The sequence below is a fragment of the Osmerus eperlanus genome, chromosome 12 (assembly GCF_963692335.1).
Source record: "Osmerus eperlanus chromosome 12, fOsmEpe2.1, whole genome shotgun sequence".
Classification (NCBI taxonomy): Eukaryota; Metazoa; Chordata; class Actinopteri; order Osmeriformes; family Osmeridae; genus Osmerus; species Osmerus eperlanus.
In genome coordinates this window covers 4489543-4515794 of record NC_085029.1, presented here as the reverse complement: position 1 = coordinate 4515794, position 26252 = coordinate 4489543, and the positions used below count along the sequence as shown (strand labels likewise).

Below are 26252 nucleotides of genomic sequence, written 5' to 3'. Positions count from 1 at the left end.
TACTTACTGTAAGTCGCTCTGGATAAGAGCGCCTGCTAAATGACTAAATGTAAATGTAATGTTGTGCTGCACTTGAGAGCCTATACGATTTGTATGTCGTGCTACTCGTAAAATCCGAATGATTGTCTCAAGAAAATAGACGTAGCCTACTTTGGAGCTGCACTTGAAAAACTATGTTGATGTCGATGTTGTGCTACACTGTCCTATTATCGGAATGAGGGTAATATGTGAATTATGTTGTAGTTGCTGTTATGTCACTGTCTGGTAAAAGCGAGCATCCTTTGTATTCATTTGTACGAATCACTTTCAGTAGAACTATTCACTTCTGATTCTTGATTACGTTGTACTTGCTGTTATATACTTACTAAATACACTATATGCCAATTAATTGTCATATAATTGTCTGGTAAATGAGTATAGCTACGTTATTTTACAAATGTAGGCTATATAAAAAGGCCCCTGCTCACAGGTCCCTCCTACCAGAATTCAACTTCCATTTCCCTCTCAGTAAACTACTTGTCACACAACTGTTTTGTGTTCACGATCATATCCATTTTATAGATCCTGCTTCCCACAGCCTAGTTTGTGTCTTCTAACTTGCAATGTACAGTGCTTGGTTTTAATACCTGATAAGCCAAGCCTGGACCTTCCCTTTGTGAATGGCTAGTGAAAAACATCTAATAAACTAGAGAGGGTACAATTTCTGGGGAAATGTAGGGTGTGCTTGCTTTATTTTGTAAGTATACTTAGTATAAAAAGTATACTATTATCATGGTACTTAAGAGTATACTAGCAGTGTACTTATTGATATACTATTTTTGTACTAAGTAAACTGAATTGGCCCACTTTTTAGGTCATAAAGTATATTTCCTAAAGTACTTCAAAGTATACTTTGGAATACTCTAAAGTAACCTGTGCAGTGCACTTTCAGTTCATGAAGTATGCTTCCTAAAGTACCTCAAAGTATACTTTGCAATACTTTCAAGTGCACTTTCAATTAATGTAAATACGTCAAGATGTAAACTTAATAAATGTAAATTTACTCAGATTTACTAATATATTGAAATGTTTAGGGGCCCTTCACATGCTGCTGATCTTGCATCGCCAAGTGACACCACAGATCCTTCGATGAAAGAAGCTAATTATTGTATACACACTAAGGCTGAAATAATCCAGCTCTCTTAACCCTTGTGTTATCTTCGGGTCGTTCTGACCCATCAGTCATTGTGACCCACCGTCGTGTTGCGACAACTTTACCGCATACAAAAACAAAGTGAAGCATTTTCTTTTAACCGTTGGGCTGTCTCAGACCCCCCACATTGCGAAGGTTAAAAGAAAATTATTTTTATTTGTTTTTGTATTGGGTAAAATTGGGTAAACACAACGATGGTTCGTTATGAACCTTTGGGTCATGTGACCCGAAGGCAGCACGAGGGTTATGAAACGTAACACTCATTTAACTCATGGTTACAATGGTAAACCGGCACAACAATGACAATTACCACGCAACAAACACTACATTCTAAGCAGACACGTAAAAAAAACGAAATTCATGAAGTTACATTTGTATTTCGAACAAACGGCAAACTTATCGGCAAATTTTTACATTATTTACCACCTTGCATCATGGGAATTGACCAGCCAATGAGCCACACTATCTTCATTTTTTCACTTCCTTATTTCGTACTTCAGTCAGTTTGACAGTATAACCTTCAAATGCACAATGCAACCCTTCTGTCTGCTTCTTTCTCAAGTAGCTTTTTCGTTTTTTCCATTAACACTCCAATTGATAATTATTAGTATAAGAGTATAGGGCTTCAAAATGTTTTTGCAGTAATTAAGGTTACAGCTTCAGTACAAAAAATATTCAATGTGCAATGCATAATATATTTTCCTAGACATGAATAATTAGAATGAGATGGATCTAAAGAATTTAACCTGTAATGTACTTAAAAATTATTTTGACTGTTTTTGCTGTATAATAATAGAAAACGTACATCGTACTCCAGAAGAAATGTATACAATTTTATGTTACGAAGCATACACTGTAAAATATTTCACTGTAACTTTACAGTAAATTACTGGCTACTAGTTGCATTACTTTCACAGTAATTTTACAGTAATGTATTATAAATATTTCACAGTAATGTACTGCACGTTTCACAATAATTAACTGTAAACATTTCACAGTAAAATTCAAGACAACTACAGCAGTATATTGTAACTTCACAATTGTCCTGTCATTGAATTACTGTGATATAGCAGTATGTAGCTGTGAAATTACATTGTCTTGCTGTATATAAATTACAGTAATTGTCTGTATTTTTCTGCCAGTAATTTACTGTAAATGTATAATTTTTAATTATACATTAAAATATTGTTTATTTACACTTTTACTGTAAAAGTAATGCAACTAGTAGCCAGTAATTTACTGTACATTTACAATTTTATTAACACTGCAAAATACTGCAAATTTGACTTGTTAACTGTGATTTTACCACACTAACGTGCTTTGGATTTGCTAAATTAAAAGTCAAAGCAAGAACTAAGACAACAAAGACGATACTCATTTTAACTTTTTAATAATGAAAAAAGTATTACATTCACTATTCAATTATACAATTTACTATAGGGCTGTCCCCTTAACATACATGTTCATTAAATTCACTATTCAATTATACAATTTACTATAGGGCTGTCCCTTAACATACATTTTCATTAAATTCACTATTCAATTATACAATTTACTATAGGGCTGTCCCTTAACATACATTTTCATTAAATTCACTATTCAATTATACAATTTACTATAGGGCTGTCCCTTGACAACTATTTCATATTTACAAAGACCACTCAAAGTCAACAAGCTTTCTTTGGAGTGTGCTCACATTTTGGCTTATGCCTCCACGCCTCTTGGATTTTGAGCCTTGCTCTGGGTTAATGCCCAAGAAGCACCTGTAAACGATAAGCAAAAACAACTTTCAGTTTTACAGATTTAATATTGCATTGTTTATCCAAGGCACATGCAGTGGTGCCCCTTCCCCTTTAACCAAATCGTACATGAAATAATTTAGTATCTTGTGGACATTTCCTAAAACTCATCATTCATTCATCAAAATCAGTCTAGGTAATAAAGAAAAAATGCCAAATGAACAACCATAAATACTATCCAAGCAAGATAAAAAAGCAATACAGTCCAGTGTTATTTTAAGTGTTACAATACCTTTGGATAAACTCCAAAGTGCAGGAGCCATCCTCAGGATATTGCAGGTTCAAATTGTAGTAGCTTGCAAAAACCGCAGCTATCCCGTTGATAAAGCGATCATGTGGTCCCATCACCACCTGTCCTTCAATGGATAACATCCAGGTGCTAGGCTTCATCAGGTCGCCTGAAGGGAACAGAGATACCCATCTATCACTACTGTAAAGAAGTGGAATGCTGCACAAGAGAGGAATGCTCTCTTGAATTTCATTCATTTAAAATGTTCAACGTTGAATGCTTTTGAAAACTGTGGCCCACTCACTGACCATTGTTATTGGTCTAATTGACTGTCTCTTGCACACCTGACACCAGAGAACATTAAGCCTATTTAAAATAACCACATACAGCTCAAAATATCAATATCAAATCCAGATGTCAACAATACCTTGGACAATCAAGCAGGGGGTGCTTGGTAACGTCACTGTCCTCTGCACATCAGCAGCTGTAGCACACGGCTGTAAAATAAGAAACAACACACATCAATAGTTGCATATGTTCAACATGGTGCATAAGAGAATGAAATGAAATCACAATCACTTTTTTTTAAATAAATCTTTTAACAACGACATGTGGAGACCATTAACTTTAAATGGAAACACACAATGGCCGGGTTTCCCAGATTCGTTAAGAAGCTCTTAACGCCAAGAGCTTCTTAGGAGCGTTCTAAGAACGCTCTAGAACGCTCTTAGAACGCTCCTAAGAAGCTCTTGGCGTTAAGAGCTTCTTAACGAATCTGGGAAACCCGGCCAATTTGAGTTTTCAATGTAGTGGGAAGATCAAGATTTTAACAATGTAGCTAGTACTGTCTTTGTATATCTGGTGAAGGGGTGTAGCATGGGCCAACATAATTCTGACCATAATTCGTCATTAGGCTTCTTAAAAACTTTTTAAGGAGGGAGTTCTATTACCGACGCTTCCACCAGAGTGAGTTACTTTCCTAAAACGGAAGCTAGCTAGCTTTAGTTAGCTTCCGTTACCTAGCAACCTAGCATAATACTTGCAATGTTCAGAATCACTCATGTGTGACGGTACTCTGTGGGGCACGCTTTCGAATGATCACGTATGCGTGACGCTACTCCTGGTGGTCGTTAAAACCGCGGGTTTTAACGACCACTGCAAAGGAGCTGCAATTCCTGTGCAGACAGGAGAACCTAGCAGAACAACCATCTCTCCAGCTTTCCATCACAGCCAAAGCCCACCTGAGAGGCCACGACAGCTAGCCAGACTCGTTAGATCAGAGAGGTATATTAACATTGCATCGTTTGAGTATCGTAAAAGTCGAGACTTCAGGGCCCCGGGTTCTGGACTGGATGGAGTGCTACAGAGATGGCGTTCTGCTAGGTTCTCCTGTCTGCACAGGAACTGCAGCTCGATTGCAGTGATTGTCTCCCATGTATGCACAGGAACACTGAAGCTATGTAAGTGTGTCTCTTTGGTACAGCTTTACTGTGCAACACTAGTTCACTCCAATGTGAATACTTAGCTATAAAAATAGCATTCGCGCTGACCCACAGCAGTTAGCTAGCGTTAATCGTTCATCCTAAATTTGGAGCCGGAAAAAACCTACACATTTGTAGGGTTATGTATAGTTTGAACAGTACTTGCAACAAATCTTTAGATGAGGCAACATATTCTATATGTTTCTATTCCACTGATGCCAACTGCAAATTAGCCACCCTAGAAGGTTCTAGCATCGACCATGTGAGACTTAGAGCTAGCTATCAAACTAGACGAAATTGTTTGCAATCATGACAGATTTACTGGATTACATTATTCAAATTAGTGTAGTACGGTATTAACTGAACAAGTAAAACATAAGTACACACAGAAATTACTAGCAGATAAATTAGATGAATGCAGATACTTTACCGTTATAGAGCCAAGGGGGTCACGATCCAAGCAGGCAGCTCTGAGGTGAAATGGTCGAAAAGACAAACGGTTGGGAAAGCGCGAAATCTGACGTGCATGTAAACCCATAGATAAACCCATAGATATATATATATATATATATATATATATATATATATATATATCTATATGTGTAAACCAATCTCATACATTTTAACTAATTGAATCTTGCTTGTTTCACAGCTAGCCATATTTAAAACATTATAGTATATTTTAATTGATAATGTTTAATATATTTAGGAATTAATAGACTTATGCTCATTCTAAGGATTTTAATTAATACATTTTGAGAAAATAATAAAATCAAATAGATGTAAATACTTAATTATAAAATATGCCATGATTCATTTCTGTGAGTGTACCCTCAAACTCTTCTATCGTGCTGTATCCACCGTGGATCCACCTGTCTCTTCTTGATCCCACAATGCAGTGCAGTTCAAGTGCAATTCAAGTTTTACAGTAATGTATTGGGTTATCTCAAAGGATGATTTGAATTGAGTATTTTACTGTGAAATAACCCAACAAAATGCTGTGAAATCCCGGTATCGATTTGTTCACAGTAACTTACTGTGTATACATTGATTTCACAGTAAATTCTACATTACAACATGATATCGTTATTATTACAGTTAAAGCCTGTAAAGTTATAATACAATGATTTATTGTGAAATATTGCAGTTAAATATTGTAAAATCCTGGTAACATTTTACAGTGTACTTCTTAAAAGTATATCAAAAGTGAACTATTTTCAAAGCATACTTAAAAGTATATCAAAAGTGAACTATTTTCAAAGCATACTTCTTAAAAGTATATCAAAAGCGAACTAAAAGTGTACTATCCATATTCTAGTATACTTATAGTATATTTTAATATACTTCTTTTTTGTAAGGGCCCCAAAACGTAAATAATAAGTTTGACATTAATGTAGGGGGAAATGGCTCATTTAAAATAAGTTTGCTGGAGGCAAGCTAGCTGCTGTTGCTGCACATTTCACTGATTGTTTGAAAGCGCCGGAAATGAGAAAGTTTCTTTTGACATAGAGTTTAGCTGTGGCATTGAAGACAGTACTACACACTGCCAGTGGGTGAGCCGAGTCTGACTGAGGCTAATGTCAAAACAAGCCGCGGTGTCACTCAATTTGTTTTACACAAATCACAAAAATATTCGGACCCGCTGGCTGTCTTTGCAATCGCCATATCTTTAAAACACTGCCCTCCTTCTGATTTTTGATGTAGAATTGACCCTGGTACTAAATTAAGAAAATAATCATCAGAGATCGACAGCTGACGCAATCGTCAACGGAGGCTGACGGGGCTCTCACGTAGCAAACCAATCAACGCTTTTACAGCAACCTACATTAAAATCTCACCATCTGGCTGTCTTCACAAGAGTCATATCGTCATAACATTGCCCTCCTTCTGTTTTTTGGTGTAGAATTGACCGAACTATAAAAATACGAAAATACTAGACTACTATGACGCTTGCATGGCTGCCGCCTAGGCAGTCTAACGGGCGACCCGCACTCGCTCAAATTACAAAGACTTTCACGACCTAAATCAAAAATCTGAGATGGCAGTTCCACTCGAAATTACTTTCTCAACAAAGCCCAATGGTTGGTAATTTTGGGGATTGGCATTTTTCACTCATAATCCAAGCTCCAATTTGCGTGCTAGAACGTCTCTATCACTTGGTACCATGCGTCGTTGCTAACGTGTGCTGACGTAGTGACCTAGGCTAGCACTGAGTACCCTTCGTTGACAGGCACTTTTTGGCACAAAAACCCAATTTCTACTTAAACCGTGCAACGGAACACAAATAAAAATACAAGCAACTCAATCGCTACCAAGACGAAACTTTTGACACCTAGGTTGTCTATGTAGGCCAAATATTGACTGAGATTTAGGGGGGCAAAAATAAATAATAACTAGAGAGGGTACAATTTCTGGGGAAATTGTAGGGTGTGCTCGCTTGCGTTGGTTGCAGGTGGGTTCGTCCCCTTAAGTTTTTCCCATCTAGTGATATTTTCAAGCATTTAGCCTACTCAAGAACCCCCTTTGAAACAAGCTACTGTAACAACGTTGTCACCAGCAGTATTTCAGATGGAATCGCGATTCAACAGTACCGTCTGCTAACTGAAAATATGCCCCCAAAAACGTAAACAAGTTTGACATTAATTTAGGGGGAAATGGCTAATTCAAAAGAAGTTTGCTACGAGCAAGTTAGCTGCTGTTGCTAGCCAAAAGTCACTGAGGGGATTGTTTGAAAGCGACAGAAATTAGAATGTTTCTTTTGACATAAAGTTTAGGCTGTGGCATTGAAGACAGCGACACACCACACAAGCTTGAGTTTAACCCTTGTGTTCTCCTCGGGTCGTTCTGACCCATCAGTCATTGTGACCCACCGTCGTATTGCGACAACTTTACCGCATACAAAAACAAAGTGAAGCATTTTCTTTTAACCGTCGGGCTGTCTCAGACCCCCCACATTGCGAAGGTTAAAAGAAAAGTATTTTTATTTGTTTTTGTATTGGGTAAAATTGGGTAAACACAATGATGGTTCGTTATGAACCTTTGGGTCATGTGACCCGAAGGCAGCACGAGGGTTAAATACATTATTTAATGTGACATTACTTACTGTACATGCAGGTCTTGATTTGCTTAAATGTACATGTGCTGCTAGTACACCACAGCACGATACTCGCTGTGCAACTGCACGCCAATCTATGCGTCGTTGCCAACGTGTGCTGACGTAGCTAGCACTGAGTACCCTTCGTTGACAAAGGCACTTTTTGCCACAAAAACGTTGTAACCTCCTAAACCGTGCAATGGAACGCAAATAAAAATACAAGCAACGCAATCGAGACCAAGACGAACAGGTTTCCTCCTACCGGAGGAACCCTAAATATAGCTGCAAGCAGCGATGCGGGTTCCTCCGCAAAATGGCAAAATATTATAAACATGTACACTGTTTAAGATGGAGAGTTGGACAACAAGGGAGCAAAACTACTTCATGTTTGGCCAACAACAATAGGCTGAATGGGGATTTGAACTCATGAGCATAAGGTCACAAGTCAGTCTCTCTATCCTCTCTGCTACACACCAACTGTTGAGATGTATGAGTAGAAAGGGCAGAGTATGAGCTTTGGTCAGCTTTGGGACAAAGGTTAAGAAACAGTTGACATTTCAAGGTAAAATTGCATAAAATTGCGCATGGTACATCAGAATGATGTCACCTTGAAGCAAATAAGGTTTGAAAAACCATCAGTCAAAATTATATTTGATTTATTGACACAAAGATATTGAGGCAATGTGGACACTTACATAAATACACCCCTTTCAGACATTTTGTATTGCATTTCTCATTCCATTTCACCCTATATAAAGACACATCTGCCCGCACACTATCCCCATCCATGCTGTTTGTCTCTCTCCCAGCGCAGGTCACGCCAAAGCAGAAATGCTGCAGCAGCCACATGAGGTTTAGGTGTAGTCCAAAATTGCCTCCCACAATCAAAACACATTAACCGCAACATTGTTTTCAAACTTTCTCAAAGATGGCTTGAAAACCACATATATTGACTCTTTTCTTGAGTAGATCTCTTTCCAGAATCTCAGTCAATCCAGAATCAAGATTAGACTCATAGGCAATTGGTCTAGGGCACAGCCCACGTTCAGCTCCTTGCAAGTATAGCCTGTGATCAGGGTTGCCAGGTTTGTGTGACAAAACCAGCCCAATGGCCAATCAAAACCACCCAAAACCAGCCCAATGGCCAATAAAACCAGCCCAAAAACCAGCCCAATATCAGAACTCAAAATATGCCCCTGCCAAACCATATACACTGCTTTTAAAGTCCAACAGCATTGCTATCATTGCCAAATGTATTGTAATATCTACAAAGTAACACCAAATGTTTAGTATGCCAGCATTTAAAGCAGTTTTCCATAAACAGTTCTTTCACCTAGGTCCTAAAATGGCCTTGTGTAATTAGATACAGTATATTATCATAAATAAAATATAGCTCTGTGAACTTGTAGACCAATTCACTGACGGACAAACTAACCTGTTGCTTGTTTTTAGGCTTCTCTTCCCTTTTGCCTCTTCCTCCCTGCCTGGAAAACAAGAATGTACTGTTTTTACTTCATATGCATTTACTGTAGTTAATGCAATACCTTATTTCAACTGAAACACCTTATCATGTTGCTTCACTATATTTTAATCATATACTTATAGTTCAAACATGTGTAAATAGGCTATGTATTTACTGAATTAAAATTATTTCAGCTTACCTGTTTGACTTGTAGATGGTGCCTTACAATAAAAAATAAAAAAAGAGAAAAACTGAAATGGAACTATTTACAATTTCCGATGTCTTTAGTTTAGACACTTTGAGACCCCTCGCCCTCTTGGTCCTTGTCATACATGTCTGTATTGAACAAGGCCAGCATCTCTGGTTGGCTCGAACAGGTGTCAGCAGATTCCATGCCTCTGCATGTAGGCCCGAATGAGAAGGATGTTCTCCAGAAGGCTGTCTTTCATTCGATTGCGCAATTTGGTCTTGATCAAATTCATCTCAGAGAATGTGCGTTCCACAGCTGCGTTTCTGAATGGCAATGCCAGAAGTAAGAGGGCAAACGATCCAAGCTCAGCAAAGTCCTTGTCACATCCAGAACTGTTCACAATCCTGAACTGACAGAGATGCAAGCTGGGGGTTTTTCTGAACACTGAGCACCGTAGATGGACTCAAGGCCCCGAGAGACTGGAGTTATTGCATGTTGGTAGGCAGACGTTGTTTCATTTGCTTCGCAAGTTCAAGCAGGTATTCTTTGCAACGTTGTTTGACTTTCTCTGCTGCTGGTGCTCGTAGATTTGCGATATCCAGCTCCATCTGGAACCAAATTCCATAATCAACAGCGGAGATAGGCAGCTGGTTGGTTTCAATGGCCCTGTCAAAGGCTATGATCTCTGTCCACCTTGAGCTGTCCACGACCACGGTGCTGATGTTTGTGACTCTTCGTAGCAGGCTCAGATAGAACGTGATGAGTTTGTGGAAAAGCCTGCATGGATTTGTGTTTTCCATCTGAAACATCTGGTTCACTCGGTTTGCCTCTTGGACAATGGGCTGAAGGAACAGTAAGTACAGTTTGTTGACTGGATCTGAGTACATTTGATAGACAATCTCCGCACTGTAAGCTTGGGTCCTTGTCTTTTGCCAACTGGAAGTGCAATCTGAGCTCTTCGTACTGGTCGAGCACCCGATTCAGGCACGCGCTGACAGCTAGCCATCTTGTGTCTGAAAGTTGGAGGATTTTTAGTGGAACTTCTCCAACGTTAATCGTTTCATAGAGATGCTTGTAGTTTTGCTGGCGGAGAGTACTGTGTGAAAACCACGCATAAGTTTGCGAAATCTGGTATTCTACATTTCTCGGCAACACACGCATTGCATATGAGGAGCACAGCTGAATCGAGTGACACACACATTTCACAAACACGATGTTGGGGTTGTGCTCTCGAAATTTTGTGAGATTTGAATGGTTCAGCCCAATGGCCAATAAAACCAGCCCAAAAACCAGCCCAATATCAGAACTCAAAATATGCCCCTGCCAAACCATATACACTGCTTTTAAAGTCCAACAGCATTGCTATCATTGCCAAATGTATTGTAATATCTACAAAGTAACACCAAATGTTTAGTATGCCAGCATTTAAAGCAGTTTTCCATAAACAGTTCTTTCACCTAGGTCCTAAAACCAAACCTCACTTGCTGCACATAGTATTGCATCCGTCGGTTGCGAGCCCGATGCATTGTTTTGGACACAGCTTGCATTCTTGCAAAAAATTCAGCAATGCGTCCGTTATTGAATTGGCATCTCCGCCGTCTACATTTTTGATACCAGCAAAAGTAGACACAATGCGCTGCTGTGTTTGGCTGTAGTATCGTATTACATTTACATTTAGTCATTTATCAGACGCTCTTATCCAGAGCGACTTACAGTAAGTACAGGGACATTCCCCCCGAGGCAAGTAGGGTGAAATGCCTTGCCCAAGGACACAACGTCATTTTTCACAGCCGGGAATCGAACCGGTAACCTTCAGATTACGAGTCCGACTACCTAACCGCTCAGCCACCTGACTCCTGTATTACAATACGTATTACAATAGCAAGCTGTTTTTGCATGCCCACGTCGGTACTTTCATCGATAACTAAAGAATACAGTTCTTCCCCTATATCCTTTAGAAGCTGGTGCTGCATGTCTGGGCCGATTACGTGTTGTATTAGTGCAGAGCATTGTGTCCTGTGCAGTTTGATGTCCTTCTGTGCAATTTCACCAACAAGCTCTCCCAGGTGATCCACGGTCAAAATGCTTGAATGGCAAGCAATGTGCGCTGCCATTTTAAGCTCGGCTAACTTGACAGAGCGGTCAATTCTCACTGTGGTTATGCCACTGTCAAACAATGTATGCACTCGACAACTGGAGAACGGAGCAGCATTTCGAAGGTGTTTCTCCGTTTTGCTGTGGTTTTGGAGATCACTGTGGTGCGCGCGGATCTCGCTTTTGCAGTACCGACAAAAAGCTTTGATATCACCCCCAGCCACATGTTCTATCCATTCTTTAATTACGTTTTGACTTTCCCATTCTTTTGTATATTTCTTCCCGTATTTTGCCCACTTACCGGGTGTCATGTTTCTCCCCGGGGTTGCTAGCTAGCTAGCTAGCTACACTAACTACCAGTTGGGATCGAGAGCAAAGGCATGAGCACACGCGTGTGTGTATGTGGGCGTGTCCCATGTCCATTTGTGTACGTGGTGATCTGGAGTCAGTTTGGTAGGATTTGGGTATAAATAAATTATTTCATTTAAAATATCGATTTTTATTTAAAGATATTCATGTCATTTGCATGCAAAATAGGTCTACCCGAACCAGCGGACAAAAAATTCAACCCGTGGCAACACTTCAAAAGTAGCCCAATTCCGCGGGAAAACCGCGGTCCTGGCAACACTGCCTGTGATAGTAAAATGGCTGACTCTGTTCCCATTAAACTACACAGCATGCACACTCAGGGTGACCAAGAAGATTATATTAACTAGCAAACAATGGCCGGGTTTCCCAGATTCGTTAAGAAGCTCTTAAGCGCTAAGGGCTTCTTAGGAGCGTTCTAAGAGCGCTGTGAAAGAAGGACGTGTTTCCCAGAGTCGTTCTTAGCTTAAGAAGATCTTTCACTAAGAAGGAAATGTAAGATCAGCCTGACCCACTCTTAACAGCCTTCTTAGCTCACTGCAGCCGCGTCAGGGAAAATTATATCTGACACTCAAAGGAATACTAAAACCATGCGGGATGATAAATGTGCGCCCACAGCTGCAGAACAACAAAAATAATAGCATAAGAAGAAAAATAACGATATAAAAATAAATAATTACCCATGTGTTCCTGTTGCACATAAATAAAATGAATCATCATTACTATCACTCATTACGTTTTCACACACATTCGGCATCTGCATATGAGTTTACTTTAGCTATAAAAACATCAACAACCCTGTGGTATTTCAGATACCAGGGAAACTGACAGGTGTAATTGAAGTCGGCTGGAACCTCATCCAGAGAGGCTCCACCTGCTAGTATATATAAAGTCCACGCGTGTGAGACACCATGGCTGCAATACAGCATATTCTCGCTGCTAACCAACAGCGTCGCCGTGCGCGAAGCCAGATGGTTTACATAAATGCCTATGTGCGTCAGCACTTCTCCCCACTTAATGTGCTGTCGGACCGGGCTGTCCAGTCCAAGTACCGGCTTCCCCGTGTGGAGATCCAACGCCTCGTCAGAAAGCAACCCGCTGCAATTTTGCCCTCAGCCCGGAGGTGCAGCTCCTGGCCGCGCTGCGTTTACAGGAGGATCGTGACACCGATCCTCCTGCGCCATGCCCGGACACACATCAGAATGCCCACCATACGGGAAGAGGTCCGCCAGGTCCACCGTGGATTTCATGCCATGGCTGGGATCCCCCGGGTGATTGGTGTCGTGGATGGCCCACTGATCCCAATCCACAATCCCTCCCTGGTGGATCTGTGCTGGATTGGGAGGAAACATTACGCTGCCTTCAACATAGGGTGCCGCCCCCCTACTCCCAACATTAAACCCACTACCATCACACAACCCTTACCAACTATCATGTAGGCTATAGGGCTTGAAAGCTAGGAAATGACGCAAAATGATCCACACAACACATGGTTGAAAAGGAATAGTAGTTTATAAAAAAAAAGAAGAGAAAAAGGGTGTTGTGTGTGATTTATGCGCCGATAAAGTGGTGGGTGATCGATTCGCCTGGCATCGATTGATTTAGTTTCAGCACCATGGCGGTGGGCAGCTCCCTCTAAGAGCTTCTTAAGAAGCTTCTTTGGCGGGATATTAAGAAGGCAGTTAAGAACGCGTCTGGGAAACACCCCTATCTTAGCGCTCCTTTTTAGCCGAACCCTTCTTAAGAGCTTTCTTTAGTCCTTAAGAACGATCGAATCTGGAAAACCCGGCCAATAACATTACAAACATCTAACTGAACGAACACAACAACTGAATTCCCTCGCATGTCCGTTGTAACCGAACTATTTTCCACAAGTGTTTGCGTTTTTTGACATGCCGCACTGCATGCTGGGTACTCAAGAGCGCTGACAGCTGATTATCTAGCTGTGCGCCGACTGCGTGATATGATGAGATGCTAGTGAGGTGCTAAGGTCTCTGAGTCTCCTGCATTAACAAGTTATGCTCGATTAGCAAGGTATTTTTACTAATGTTTTGTTAGCTATTGAATGGTAATGCAAGCTAGCTAAAAACAATGTTAGTTAGCTTGGCTAAACTGGTTTTCATAGCAACAGAAATCAACAAATCAGATCAGTCGAACTTTATTCAGAAAGGGGGGATCTGTATTTTTTACTCTACTCTTAACACATGACTATGTTTAACTTAATGTCTGCACCTCTCTGTCACCAACTGTCTCTGGAGTGGAGGGTGGGGGCTTCATATCCAACAAATTAGTAAGTAAGTAAGTAAGACTTTATTTATATAGCACATTTCATACAAGAATTGCAGCTCAAGGTGCTTTACATAAAATCAATAAAAACAATAATACAAGTGCTAAACAATTCAAACAAAAATAAAAATCCCAATAAGATCTCTGTTCAAGAGAGAAACCAACTTTAAACATGCATCTTAAAAGTAACAATAATATAATTAATAAAAGTAGGAAAACCCTTTTGAGATAAAATTACTTAAATGCTTCGGTAAAAAGGTAGGTTTTAAGCTGTCTTTTAAAAATGTCTAGAGTGTTTGCTTTCCTAATATTTATGGGTAATTTGTTCCATAGTTTTGGGGCGTAATTGACAAAGGCCGAATCACCAATCTTCTTATGACTGCTTCTGGTGACCTCTAATAGGCCTGCATTTGATGATCGCAGTGTTCTAGCTGGTGTGTAGTTTATAAAGGAGTTAGCAATGTAGCTAGGTCCTTGTCCGTGTAGAGCTTTGTATGTGAGGAAAAGGACCTTAAAGTCAATTCTGAAGGTAACAGGGAGCGAGTGTAAAGTAGCTAGGACAGGACTAATGTGTTCTCTCCTTTTAGTTTTGGTTAATAATCTAGCTGCAGAATTTTTAATGAGCTGTAGTCTTTCAGTGGTTTTCTTGGGAAGACCAGTGAAAAGTGCGTTACAGTAGTCCAGCCGGCTGGATATAAAAGCATGAATTAACTTCTCTGCATCATTTTGGTTTATGAATGGTCGTACCTTTGCTATATTCCTCAGGTGAAAGAAAGCTGTTTTGGTCACTTTATTAATGTGAGAGTTGAAATTCAAATCTGAGTCCAGGATTACACCGAGACTCGTCACCTCTGGTTTAAGACAGGGGGTTAAACCTCCAAGATTCTTAATAAGCATCTCTCTTTTGGATTTGGGGCCACATAGTAGGACTTCGGTTTTGTCTTCATTTAATTTAAGAAAGTTAGCGTTCATCCATTTGTTTATTGCCAACAGGCAGTTGGTAATGGAATTGATGGCCGTTGCATTGTTGGGTTCAGTGGATATATATATAGTTGTGTGTCATCCGCATAGCTATGGAAATCTATGTTATGTTCTCTGATTATGTCGCCGAGTGGTAACATAAAGAGAAAAAAGTAATGGACCTAAGCAGCTTCCTTGAGCAACCCCGTAGCAGTTCTCATGTTTCTTGGACCTATGGTCACCTAAACTAACATAAAACTTCCTTCCTGTGATATATGATTTCATCCAGTTCAACACACTATCCGTGAACCCAATAAGCTTTTCCAGTCTATTGATTAGGATGTCGTGATCAATTGTATCAAATGCTGCACTGAGATCTAACAGGATAAGGATAGAGACTTTATTTGCATCAGAGTTTAGTCTGAGGTCGCTAATTATTTTGGTGAGAGCAGTTTCAGTACTGTGATATTTCCTGAAACCTGACTGCGAGACTTCCAGGATGTTATTTTCTTCAAGAAAAGAATTTAATTGGACTAAAACTATCTTTTCCAGTACTTTACTAATAAATGGAAGGTTTGATATTGGTCTGTAATTTGCAAGTAGACTGTTATCCAATTTGGGTTTCTTTAATAGGGGCTTTACAACAGCTGTTTTGAAGGCATCTGGGAAAACGCCAGTTCTAAGGGATGTGTTTATAATCTCTAGCACCGGACCTGAGACACTAACAAACACTCGCTTAAAGAATGTTGTGGGTATAGGATCAATATCTGAGGTTGTGGAGTTAGATTCGCTGACAATTTTGGAAAGTTCACTAAGTGTGATACAGGTAAATGTGCTCATGGTTATGTTGCAGAATCTACTGATGTCAGTTTTGACCCCACTATTAATAATACTAGCTCTGATCAAAGTTATTTTGTTCTTGAAGAACAAAGCAAGCTCTTCACATATAACTACTGAGGATGGAGGTGGAGCAGGGACAGTGTTTAGCAGCTGGTCAATGGTGGAGAAAAGAACTCTGGAATTTCTGGCATTTTCTGTAATAATGTTGGAGAAATATTCTCTCCTTGCTAGACGGATGGTTTTGTTATAGGTGGTTAGTGTATCTTTGTAGATATTGTAGTGGATAGTGATCTTTGTTTTCCTCCATTTTCTCTCTGCTGCACGGCATTTTCTTTTTGTTTCACTAACATTTTTATTTCTCAGCCATGGGGAGGTTCTGCTTGTGCACTTCTTTTTGGTTTTCAGTGGTGCAACAGAGTCTAACACAGATAATAGTGCATCATTGAGGTTCTCTACCATTTCATTCAGAGAGCAATCATGGTTAGTCGGCTCATATAGAGCAAATTGTTCAGAAAATTTCATCATAGCTGTATCATCTAAATATCTTCTATGGACTAAGAATTCTTTTTTGTTTTTTGTTAGGATAATTTCCACATAAAAAAGTATATAATGATGGTCTGAGAGGGGTAGATCAGTTATTGAAATATTATTGATATTTAGTCCAGTTGTTTGTTTTTTTACACCCCTGAACTTTTAAAACAGATCTAATGGCCTACTACAATTGTAAATATCCTATGGCAATTGGGCCTCGATACAATGTCATCTAATATTTTCTGCCCATTCTGCACAGTTTTTGGGGACTTTCCACACCAGCACCCTTTGCCCAGTCCCTCTATTCTGCCCTACTACATGTGTTTTCCAACACCAGTTACAATCAACCCTGGGCAGGGACGGCGCCAGAGAATTTTTAATACAGGTGCTGAGGAGGTGCTAGATCATTGACAGGGGGAGCTGCGCAATTATATATACATAAATACTATTAATAAAGAAGCAGTACTTCTCTTGAGTGGTTTTTATTCAGATGAATAATCATTGGATTCAGGTCAAAAGTCTATCACTTGAACTGGTTTAATCACTTAAGACACTAAAAGTCAGCAGCTTGGCATACTGGGACATGGAAAGGATTAAACATTTAGACTTTCATCAAAGTAAAAAATGCTGGTTTTTCCTTTTTCATCAATGTCCTCAAAAAAGCAATCTGCAGAGCTACTGTGTCTGTGGGGTGACTGTCTCTGGAGGGCTGGCAGGGCCTGCCTGCAGGCAGGGGCAGGCAGGGCCTGCCTGCAGGCAGGGGCAGGCAGGGCCTGCCTGCAGGCAGGGGCAGGCAGGGCAGGCCAGCTGAATGAAGCTGTCCAGCTAGAGAGGGATAGTCCAGCAAGGCGTCTGTGTTGCTCTCAGCATTCTGTTTTTGCTCTCAGCATTCTCTGTTGTTGCTCTCAGCATCCTCTATTGAACTCTGTTGAACAGGCCTCTGCATGACCCTCCAGACCTGTACAAGTGAAGAAAGGATCTATGTCAGTTCAGTTGTGAAAAACGAAGCTTTTTCCATCTACAATTGACGTAAACTACAGTTTTGACTGTGAAATGCAGTGGCATTACTTGAACTTGAATCCAAATGTGTTGACCTGATGGAGACCCATGCAAAGTCACTAAAAACATGGGTTCGATTCCAGGCTCTGGCAAGAGTATTTAGCTCTAAACTGGTCAATATATACACATCTGACAAAAGACCAGCTCGACCTTTGCCTGTAAACAGTGATTCTGACTGTCAGAGACCTTTAAATAGCCTGACTTACTGAAATTGGCAAAACTAGCCTGGCTAACGTAGGTCGCTTTCTCAGGGCATATGACGAATGAAACAGGCTCGCCTTGAAAAATCAGATATACTAGCTATCTTTAGCAGGCCCTTGTCTACAAAAAGCAGTCCTCCCTGACGTTTTTGGAGGCAGGCAGGGTAGGCCAGTTGGATGAAGCTGTCCTGGGGTCAGGGCTGTGTGAAGGAAAAATTCTAGTGGCACTGTGTAGATTTGAACAGTCAAGAGATGGCGGTTTCAATAAAATGTATTTTGCTTGTACAAATCAAGAATTAACAAAGTACTTTGTGATCAGTCATAACGAAGGAGGTGCTAGCCACAGGTCGTTCGCCAGAGTGATGAAGAACAACCCTAAAACCCTGCCTTATACAGTTAGGTCCATAAATATTTGGACATTGACACAATTTTCATCATTTTGGCTCTGTATACCACCACAATGGATTTGAAATGAAACAATCAAGATGTGCTTTAAGTGCAGACTTTCAGCTTTAATTTCAGGGTATTTACATCCAAATCAGGTGAACGGTGTAGGAATTACAATACATTTTATATGTGGCCCCCCCCTTTTTAAGGGACCAAAAGTAATTGGACAATTGGCTGCTCAGCTGTTCCATGGCCAGGTGTATGTTATTCCCTCATGGGAGTTCGTTATTTCATTGACAAGGAGCAGATAAAAGGTCTAGAGTTCATTTCAAGTATGGTATTTGTGTTTGTAATCTGTTGCTGTCAACTCTCAATATGAAGTCCAAAGAGCTGTCACCATCAGTGAAGCAAGCCATCGTTAGGCTGAAAAATCAAAACAAACCTATCAGAGAGATAGCAAAAACATTAGGTGTGGCCAAATCAACTGTTTGGTACATTCTTAAAAAGAAAGAACGCACTGGTGAGCTCAGCAACACCAAAAGACCCGGAAGACCACGGAAAACAACTGTGGTGGATGACAGAAGAATTCTTTCCCTGGTGAAGAAAAACCCCTTCACAACAGTTGGCCAGATCGAGAACACTCTCCAGGAGGTAGGCGTATCTGTGTCAAAGTCAAAAATTAAGAGACGACTTCACCAGAGTAAATACAGAGGGTTCACCACAAGATGTAAACCATTGGTGAGTCTCAAAAACAGGAAGACCAGATTAGAGTTTGCCAAAAAACATCTAAAAGACCCTGTACAGTTCTGGAACAACATCCTATGGACAGATGAGACCGAGATCAACTTGTACCAGAATGATGGGAAGAGAAGAGTATGGAGAAGGGAAGGAACTGCTCATGATCCAAAGCATACCACCTCATCAGTGAAGCATGGTGGAGGTAGTGTTATGGCGTGGGCATGTATGGCTGCCAATGGAACTGGTTCCCTTGTATTTATTGATGATGTGACTGCTGACAAAAGCAGTAGGATGAATTCTGAAGTGTTTCTGGCAATATTATTTGCTCAGATTCAGCCAAATGCTTCAGAACTCATAGGACGGCGCTTCACAATGCAGATGGACAATGACCCGAAGCATACAGCGAAAGCAACCAAAGAGTTTTTTAAGGCAAAGAAGTGGAATGTTCTGCAATGGCCAAGTCAATCACCTGACCTAAATCCAATTGAGCATGCATTTCACTTGCTAAAGACAAAACTGAAGGGAAAATGCCCCAAGAACAAGCAGGAACTGAAGACAGTTGCAGTAGAGGCCTGGCAGAGCATCACCAGGGACAAAACCCAGCGTCTGGTGATGTCTATGGGTTCTAGACTTCAGGCTGTCATTGACTGCAAAGGATTTGCAACCAAGTATTAAAAGTGACAATTAGATTTATGATTATGTTAGTTTGTCCAATTATTTTTGGTCCCTTAAAAAGGGGGGGGGGCACATATAAAATGTGTTGTAATTCCTACACCGTTCACCTGATTTGGATGTAAATACCCTGAAATTAAAGCTGAAAGTCTGCACTTAAAGCACATCTTGATTGTTTCATTTCAAATCCATTGTGGTGGTATACAGAGCCAAAATGATGAAAATTGTGTCAATGTCCAAATATTTATGGACCTAACTGTATAAACTTTAGATCAAATGGTTCTTCTGATGGTCAATCCATCTATGTATCAAACTCTGTGATTGGTCAGCACTGCTCAGTGACAGTTTGACTCCATACCAAGTGTCCCACAGTTCTTTGATGTGGCATCTCTCCCCAAACCAGTAGATAGTAAAACCACAGGAGTTCACCAGTCAAATGGTCAACTGTCCTTTGTGTGGACATCTTCAAACAAGTATTTAATTAACCCCACCCATGCTACAGGAAGGGTCAGAGCAGCTTGATCAGTTAAACTGCTCCCTCAAATCACAATAACAATACAGTTGAATCCACATTGTCTCCAGACCAGCTGTCTCATCCTCCCCAGGAGTCATAAACTGCAAATGGCATCTCTACTAAATGGAGTTTATTCTTCTTAACCAACTTTAGACTTCCATTAAAACACATTCCTCATATATGAAACACACACATTATAACTGTATTCCAAATGTCCACAACAGCTGAAGAGAAGCTGTCCAGCTAGAGAGGGGTAGTCCAGCAAGGGGTCTGTGTTGATCTCAGCATCCTCTGTTGCATCCTCTGTTACGCTCAGCATCCTCTGTTGAATTCTGTTGAGCAGGCCTCTGCATGACCCTCCAGACCTGTCAAAGTGAAGAAAGGGTCCATGTCAGTTGTGAAAAATGAAGCTTCGGGTTCGATTCCAGGCTCTGGCAAGAGTATTTAGCTCTAAACTGGTCAATATACACATCTGACCAAAGCCCAGCTCGACCTTTGTCTGTAATCAGTGATTCTGACTGCCAGAGACCTTTAAATAGGCTGACAGAGTGAAACTAGCCTGGCTAACGTAGGTCGCTTTCTCATGCAAATGACGAAGGAAACAGGATTGCTTTGAAAATTCCTAGATACTGGCTATCTTCAGCAGGCTCTTGTCTACAAAAAGCAGTCCTCCCTGACGTTTTTGGAGTAGAATTGATTGAAATACAGTTACTGCCAGTGAGCGAACCAAGTCTAGTTCTGAGGCTAACGTCAAAACAATGGACTCTCACTCAAATTGCAAGTTTTCCACAAATCACAAAAATAATAGGACCATCTGGCTAAAAGCACAATTCCCACATCTCTTGAGGCTGCCCTGTCCTTTTCGGGGGTAGAATTTACCGAACTGTAAATAAAATGGTGAACATGATGCAACCAAAACATGGCTGCCGCCTAAGCCTATGCGGTCTCCCTGGTGTCCGAACTCACTCCAATTACAAAGACTTTCACGACCCAAATCAAATTCTGAGCCTACAGTTCTGTGGGGAATCGCCTTGTCTCCGACAGTCTGCCCTCCTCAACCTTTTGGGTAAACAATTCTCCGAGATGCAAAATGATTCACTAATTATAAACGCAAAGGGGAAAAGCTAGCTACTTTTCGAGTTCGGTTTTCCGTCACTTCAAACTCACGATCTAAAGGTCTAAAAGTGCTCAAACCTTCACCATAAGTCAAGAGTAGTGTACTTACACAAACCCAATCATTGATTCTATCTTAAAATGTGTAAAAATAGGACTTACCAAACGTGGCTGCCTCCACCACGGCTATCAAGCAACTCCAGTTGAAAACAACAATGGCCGCCGAAAAATAATTTAGATTCCTCACGCATCAACGTCGCTAATGCAAGTCGCGCTTACACGAATAAATCTCACTTGGGTAAACGTCAACTGAGACTTAAGCCTCAAGCCGTTCCACTAACGTTCCGTTCCACTAACAGGCAACGCTAATTCAAGCTAGACTTCAATAAGCTTAGACTGTGAAGCCCAGATCAGGCGATCTTTGAAAAGAGGAGTTATGTCGCAAAAAGCAAAGCGTAAACCAGCAGAGGGGCGTTATTTTCAGCAGCGTGAATTGAGTTTTTTTGGAGTTGTCCCCAAAAATGGCAATGTTGTCGCAATTAACACGGCAAGGGAGACAACTTGTCAAACCATTACGACCGTTAAAATGCGTAAATTGTAGGCCTACCAAATCTCCTTAACATAACTATATGCAGTAAGGCCTACTGATAATTTGCGTAATTTGATGAGCTGTCTGAAAACGGTCTGACAGTAGCCTATGGCCAATATTCTCAACAGGAGATTGAGAATAATAGCCCAAAAAAGAACGTGGCAGCAATTGAAAATTGTAGGCTAAAATTCAAAACACCGAAGAAGGGCATGGCACTTGATGTGGGCTAATAATGTTTTTGTCTTCACATCTTGAACAAAATTTATAAATTAGCCTACTTCAAAATAACTTTGCCACACACATTTATTAACTGATAGGCTAAGTGCTGAGCTTTAAGATAAAAGGGAAAGATAACCATGACTAAAATGGGGATTCACTGAAATAAGTAATATTGCACAGATCCAGCACAAACTTTCAGATCAGAAGGTGACACAAACTGTAGCACACTTTGCTTGGCAGAACAGTCATTTAAAATTGCTCAGCATGGCTAAGAATATATAATTATTATATTACACATGCATATTTAATCCAAATCCAATTATTACTATTCTGGCTGACAGTGTATGGACAGCTGCCCCAGATTTCCAGATTTCCAATTAACATAGTATGCCTCCACAGATCCAGAGGGGGCTTGGACAGTGGCAGACTGTGGCTGTTTGAAGGGCAGGGGCAGAAAAATTAAAAGGGTTGCTACTGCACAACATGGGCTCTCACCAGTGTAACAATGGGAATGGGAAGACACCCCAAGTGTCGTCACAGCCTCACTTTGGGAAAGCATGCCCTAGTGGGCACATTGTAGGGGAGACTGTTGGGCACAGCATCTAATCGTCTTCTTTGGAAAGGGCACCATTTGGGACATTGTCATGTAGTGGTAGCATAAAGGCACTTCACCTTACTTGCCTCGGGGAGAATGTCCCTCTACTTACTGTAAGTCGCTCTGGATAAGAGCGTCTGCTAAATGACTAAATGTAAATAAAGGGCACTTCATAACAGCACCCTTTTCCATTGGAAGTAAGGGCACGGGAACAGTCAAATATAGACCATTGTAAGGGCACCTTATAGGGTACTGCATCACATTTTCTCTACTATAAAGGAACTCATTAAGACATGTTTTGAAATTTATAGAGGGCACACTATCATTTATTGCGTTAAGGGGCACCCTGGGCACTCAAGCATATTTCACAATGTGAATGGCAGACAGTAGGGCACTTGGTCTCATTTTTTCCACTCTAGAGAGCATTTTAGAAACGCCTTTTCAACCATGGGGACACCAGACAGTCATCCCCTGAGTCTTCCAGTGGGCCTGGATACACCAATGGGGACAGCATATTGCACTTATAATATTGGGGAAGCGAGAAGGAGAGGTAATATAGAGGCTTGTCAACATATAGGCTACTTTAAACAATGAAAATACTGTCTGCTTTGGAGCAAGGTATACCCTTTATATTTCCTGGCATAGTTGCCCGTTCAAGAATGTCCCACATGCAAATACACACAGAGATGCAGACAGATTGAACAGTGTCAAGGCTTGGCTACAGTGAGTTTGCTTCCTTGTGTGTGATTCCAGCAGACTACATAGTTTAGGCCTACCTACATAGACTGCAGTCTACTACCCTCCTTTCCACTATTATAGTCGAACAAACGATTCGTTGATCTCCCGACTCAGTGTTTCTACGAGTCTTTGGATCCTTTTTTCACGTGACCTGCATTGTATTTTTTAGTAGAGGAAACAGTTTCCTCATTCCCTTTCGCGTGGCCGCTGTTTTAGTAAGACGTGAATGATATTCGCTCAAGTCATCATACTGACTGGTTTTGTTATTTTCACTTTACATTTACACTTACAGTTTAGTGTAATTGTTTGCCGTGATAATTAAATGCTAGAGTGATAATAAATGACCAAATCATACAAACTGTCATGATACATTATTTAAATGCAGGAATTTCTTTTAAAATAGTATCTGCTGGTGCACATGTCATGCACTAACCTACATGAGAATATGATACGTGTTTGCAGTGGACGGATAGCCACCCCCCCCCCCCCCCCCGTTGAAATGAACGAATGACTCGAAAAAAGATTTGTTCATTTTACTGAACGAGATTTAAAGAACCGAATCAGTAAAATGATCCGAACTTCCCATCACTAGAACACGGACTAAAGTGCTTTGCACGCAGGAATTTACTTGACGGAACTGTCTTTTGAGATTCTGTTTCCGCCTGTTTGAAATTATTTGCAACACATTTTAGTTTAGCTTGACTTTTAGCCTGACATGGATCAGGCTAGTTCCGAAGTATAAGTTACCTTGGTTACGTAGCTAGAATTAGAATAAGCCACCTTAATGGAACGGAACTCTCGCTAAAGTAAGTGAGACTTGACGAAATAAGACTCGCTTTTCCTTAATCAACATTGATGGAACACCCCCCAGGCACAGTTGTGGGTAATTGGGTGTGCTTTGCCTTCGGCAAGGGCACAACCTTTGTTCTCTCACATATATATTTGTTGGAATGCTGCTTCAGCATTCCAAGTATTGTTCTTTGAATCTTTATTCAACTTATTGTTGGAATGCTGCTTCAGCATTCCAAGTATTGTTCTTTGAATCTTTATTGTTGGAATGCTGCTTCAGCATTCCAAGTATTGTTCTTTGAATCTTTATTCAACTTATTATTATTGGGTGTGCTCTCGCCACAACCTTTGTTCTCTCACATATATATTATTATTATTGGTGGCCAAGCCGCGAAGCGGCAAAGCCACTTAAGTGTTTCTACCTTTTCTTATTATTATTATTGGTGGCCAAGCCGCGAAGAGGCGAAGCAGCGAAGCTGCGAGGCACCTATTGTTATTGTTAGTATTATTATTAGGGGCCAAGCAGCGAAGCTGCGAGGCACCTATTGTTATTGTTAGTATTATTAGGGGCCAAGCAGCGAAGCTGCGAGGCACCTATTGTTATTGTTAGTATTACTGGGTGTGCTCAAGCCTTCGGCGAGAGCACAACCTTTGTTCTCTCACATATATATTATTAGGGTTCCTCCGGTAGGAGAACCCTATTGTTATTAGGGTTCCTCCGGTAGGAGAACCCTATTGTTATTGGTGGTATTATTATTATGTTTTACCCATGGGAGTCAATGGCAGCCCCTAGACCAGTACCGTAAAAAGTTGTGAAATTTGGCATGTTGAAACTGCAGACCATTAGTAACTACCATACCAAACATGGGCTATGTGAGACAATAGGTGGCGCTACAGGCCACGCCCCAATATGTCAATTTTCAAATTGATGCCATTTGCAGGCCATAAGTCCCAAAATTCTGAAATTCATTACATATGCCTTATTTCTCATGAGGAATAAAAAAGCCTCAAGAAGCTATAACGGCCGCCATATTGAATTTGTCTGTACAATAAAGATTAAGGAAACGCGTTTTTTCCCTACTCCTCCTACATTTTTGGTCGAATTTTCTTCAAAATTGCCATAGATGATATCCAGACTGAGCCTCACAAAAGTTATCGTAGGGATTTCTGATTTTCAAAACTGTTTGTCCGGTAGAGCCAATCAAAATCTGCAACAAAGCAACCAAACAGGACGTTTGGTCAAATCTCAGCAAATCTTTGAGATATCAACACCAAACTTGGTATGTCACGTGGAAGACACTACAACATGTTACCATGTGCAAAGGCAACTTCATACCTCTAAAAATGATTGATATAAAGCAAATTGAATTTATTGCTAATGCTAAAATAATGCTTTACACATCCGCCGGCCAAAAACTGATACTCTGATTCAATTACTAGTTCATATGAAGACTCTTGAGAATGTTGAGTACACAAATCTGAGAAAAAGTTGACTGTAACATGAAAACTCGATTTTTAGTAAATATTTGAAACATGCATGCTTGGCTAATTTCTAGGGCTGTTTCCCCAAATCCTCTCTCCCTTTGCTCCTGTGCGCGCGTGCTCCACATTCTCTCACACACAAGGGGCCAGAGCCCCTTGACACACGCGCGAGCTTGGTACACGCACAAGAAGACGACCATTTTATTTTATCGTTGGAGAACTCCTGCAGCCCTCAGAGATTTTCATTGTTACATTTGACAGTGAGTAATAAGATCCTACAATGGCAGTACAAAACATGTATTTTAGCGTTTGTATTCGTATGATAACTTGAAGACTTTTATACTGTCGTAAACAGGATAGCAGCTAATCTATCTAGACTAGCTGAGCTAAGGATATCTCTTTGTACAGACAGTATTACAGGCTAGCAAGTCGTAAAATCTTTAACATTATACTTGCTTCTGTGAGACGCGTTTGAAATTTGTATACTGTGCGTAACTATGCGGTTGGGTTGTTCTATTTTTACATGTCATTGTTGATGTAATTTAAATTAGTAGGGTGAGTTCCAAATGTGTCTTTCGATTAAACACTGCAGCGTGTATTACACAATGATCATTTGTGGTGCGGCGTTTATTC

At 40.5% G+C, this 26252-nt stretch overlaps 1 protein-coding gene across 1 annotated transcript in view; it reads right to left on the bottom strand.

Annotated features, from left to right (window-relative positions):
• Window positions 1-16743: 16743 nt before the first annotated feature.
• Window positions 16744-26252, bottom strand: part of cpxm2 (carboxypeptidase X (M14 family), member 2) — a 216595-nt gene continuing 207086 nt past the window's right edge. Inside the window, exon 14 of the mRNA XM_062474750.1 lies at window positions 16744-17482. Within this exon, the coding sequence (XP_062330734.1) occupies window positions 17430-17482 (53 nt within the window). The 3' untranslated portion in view covers window positions 16744-17429. The remainder of the gene's footprint in view (window positions 17483-26252) is intronic.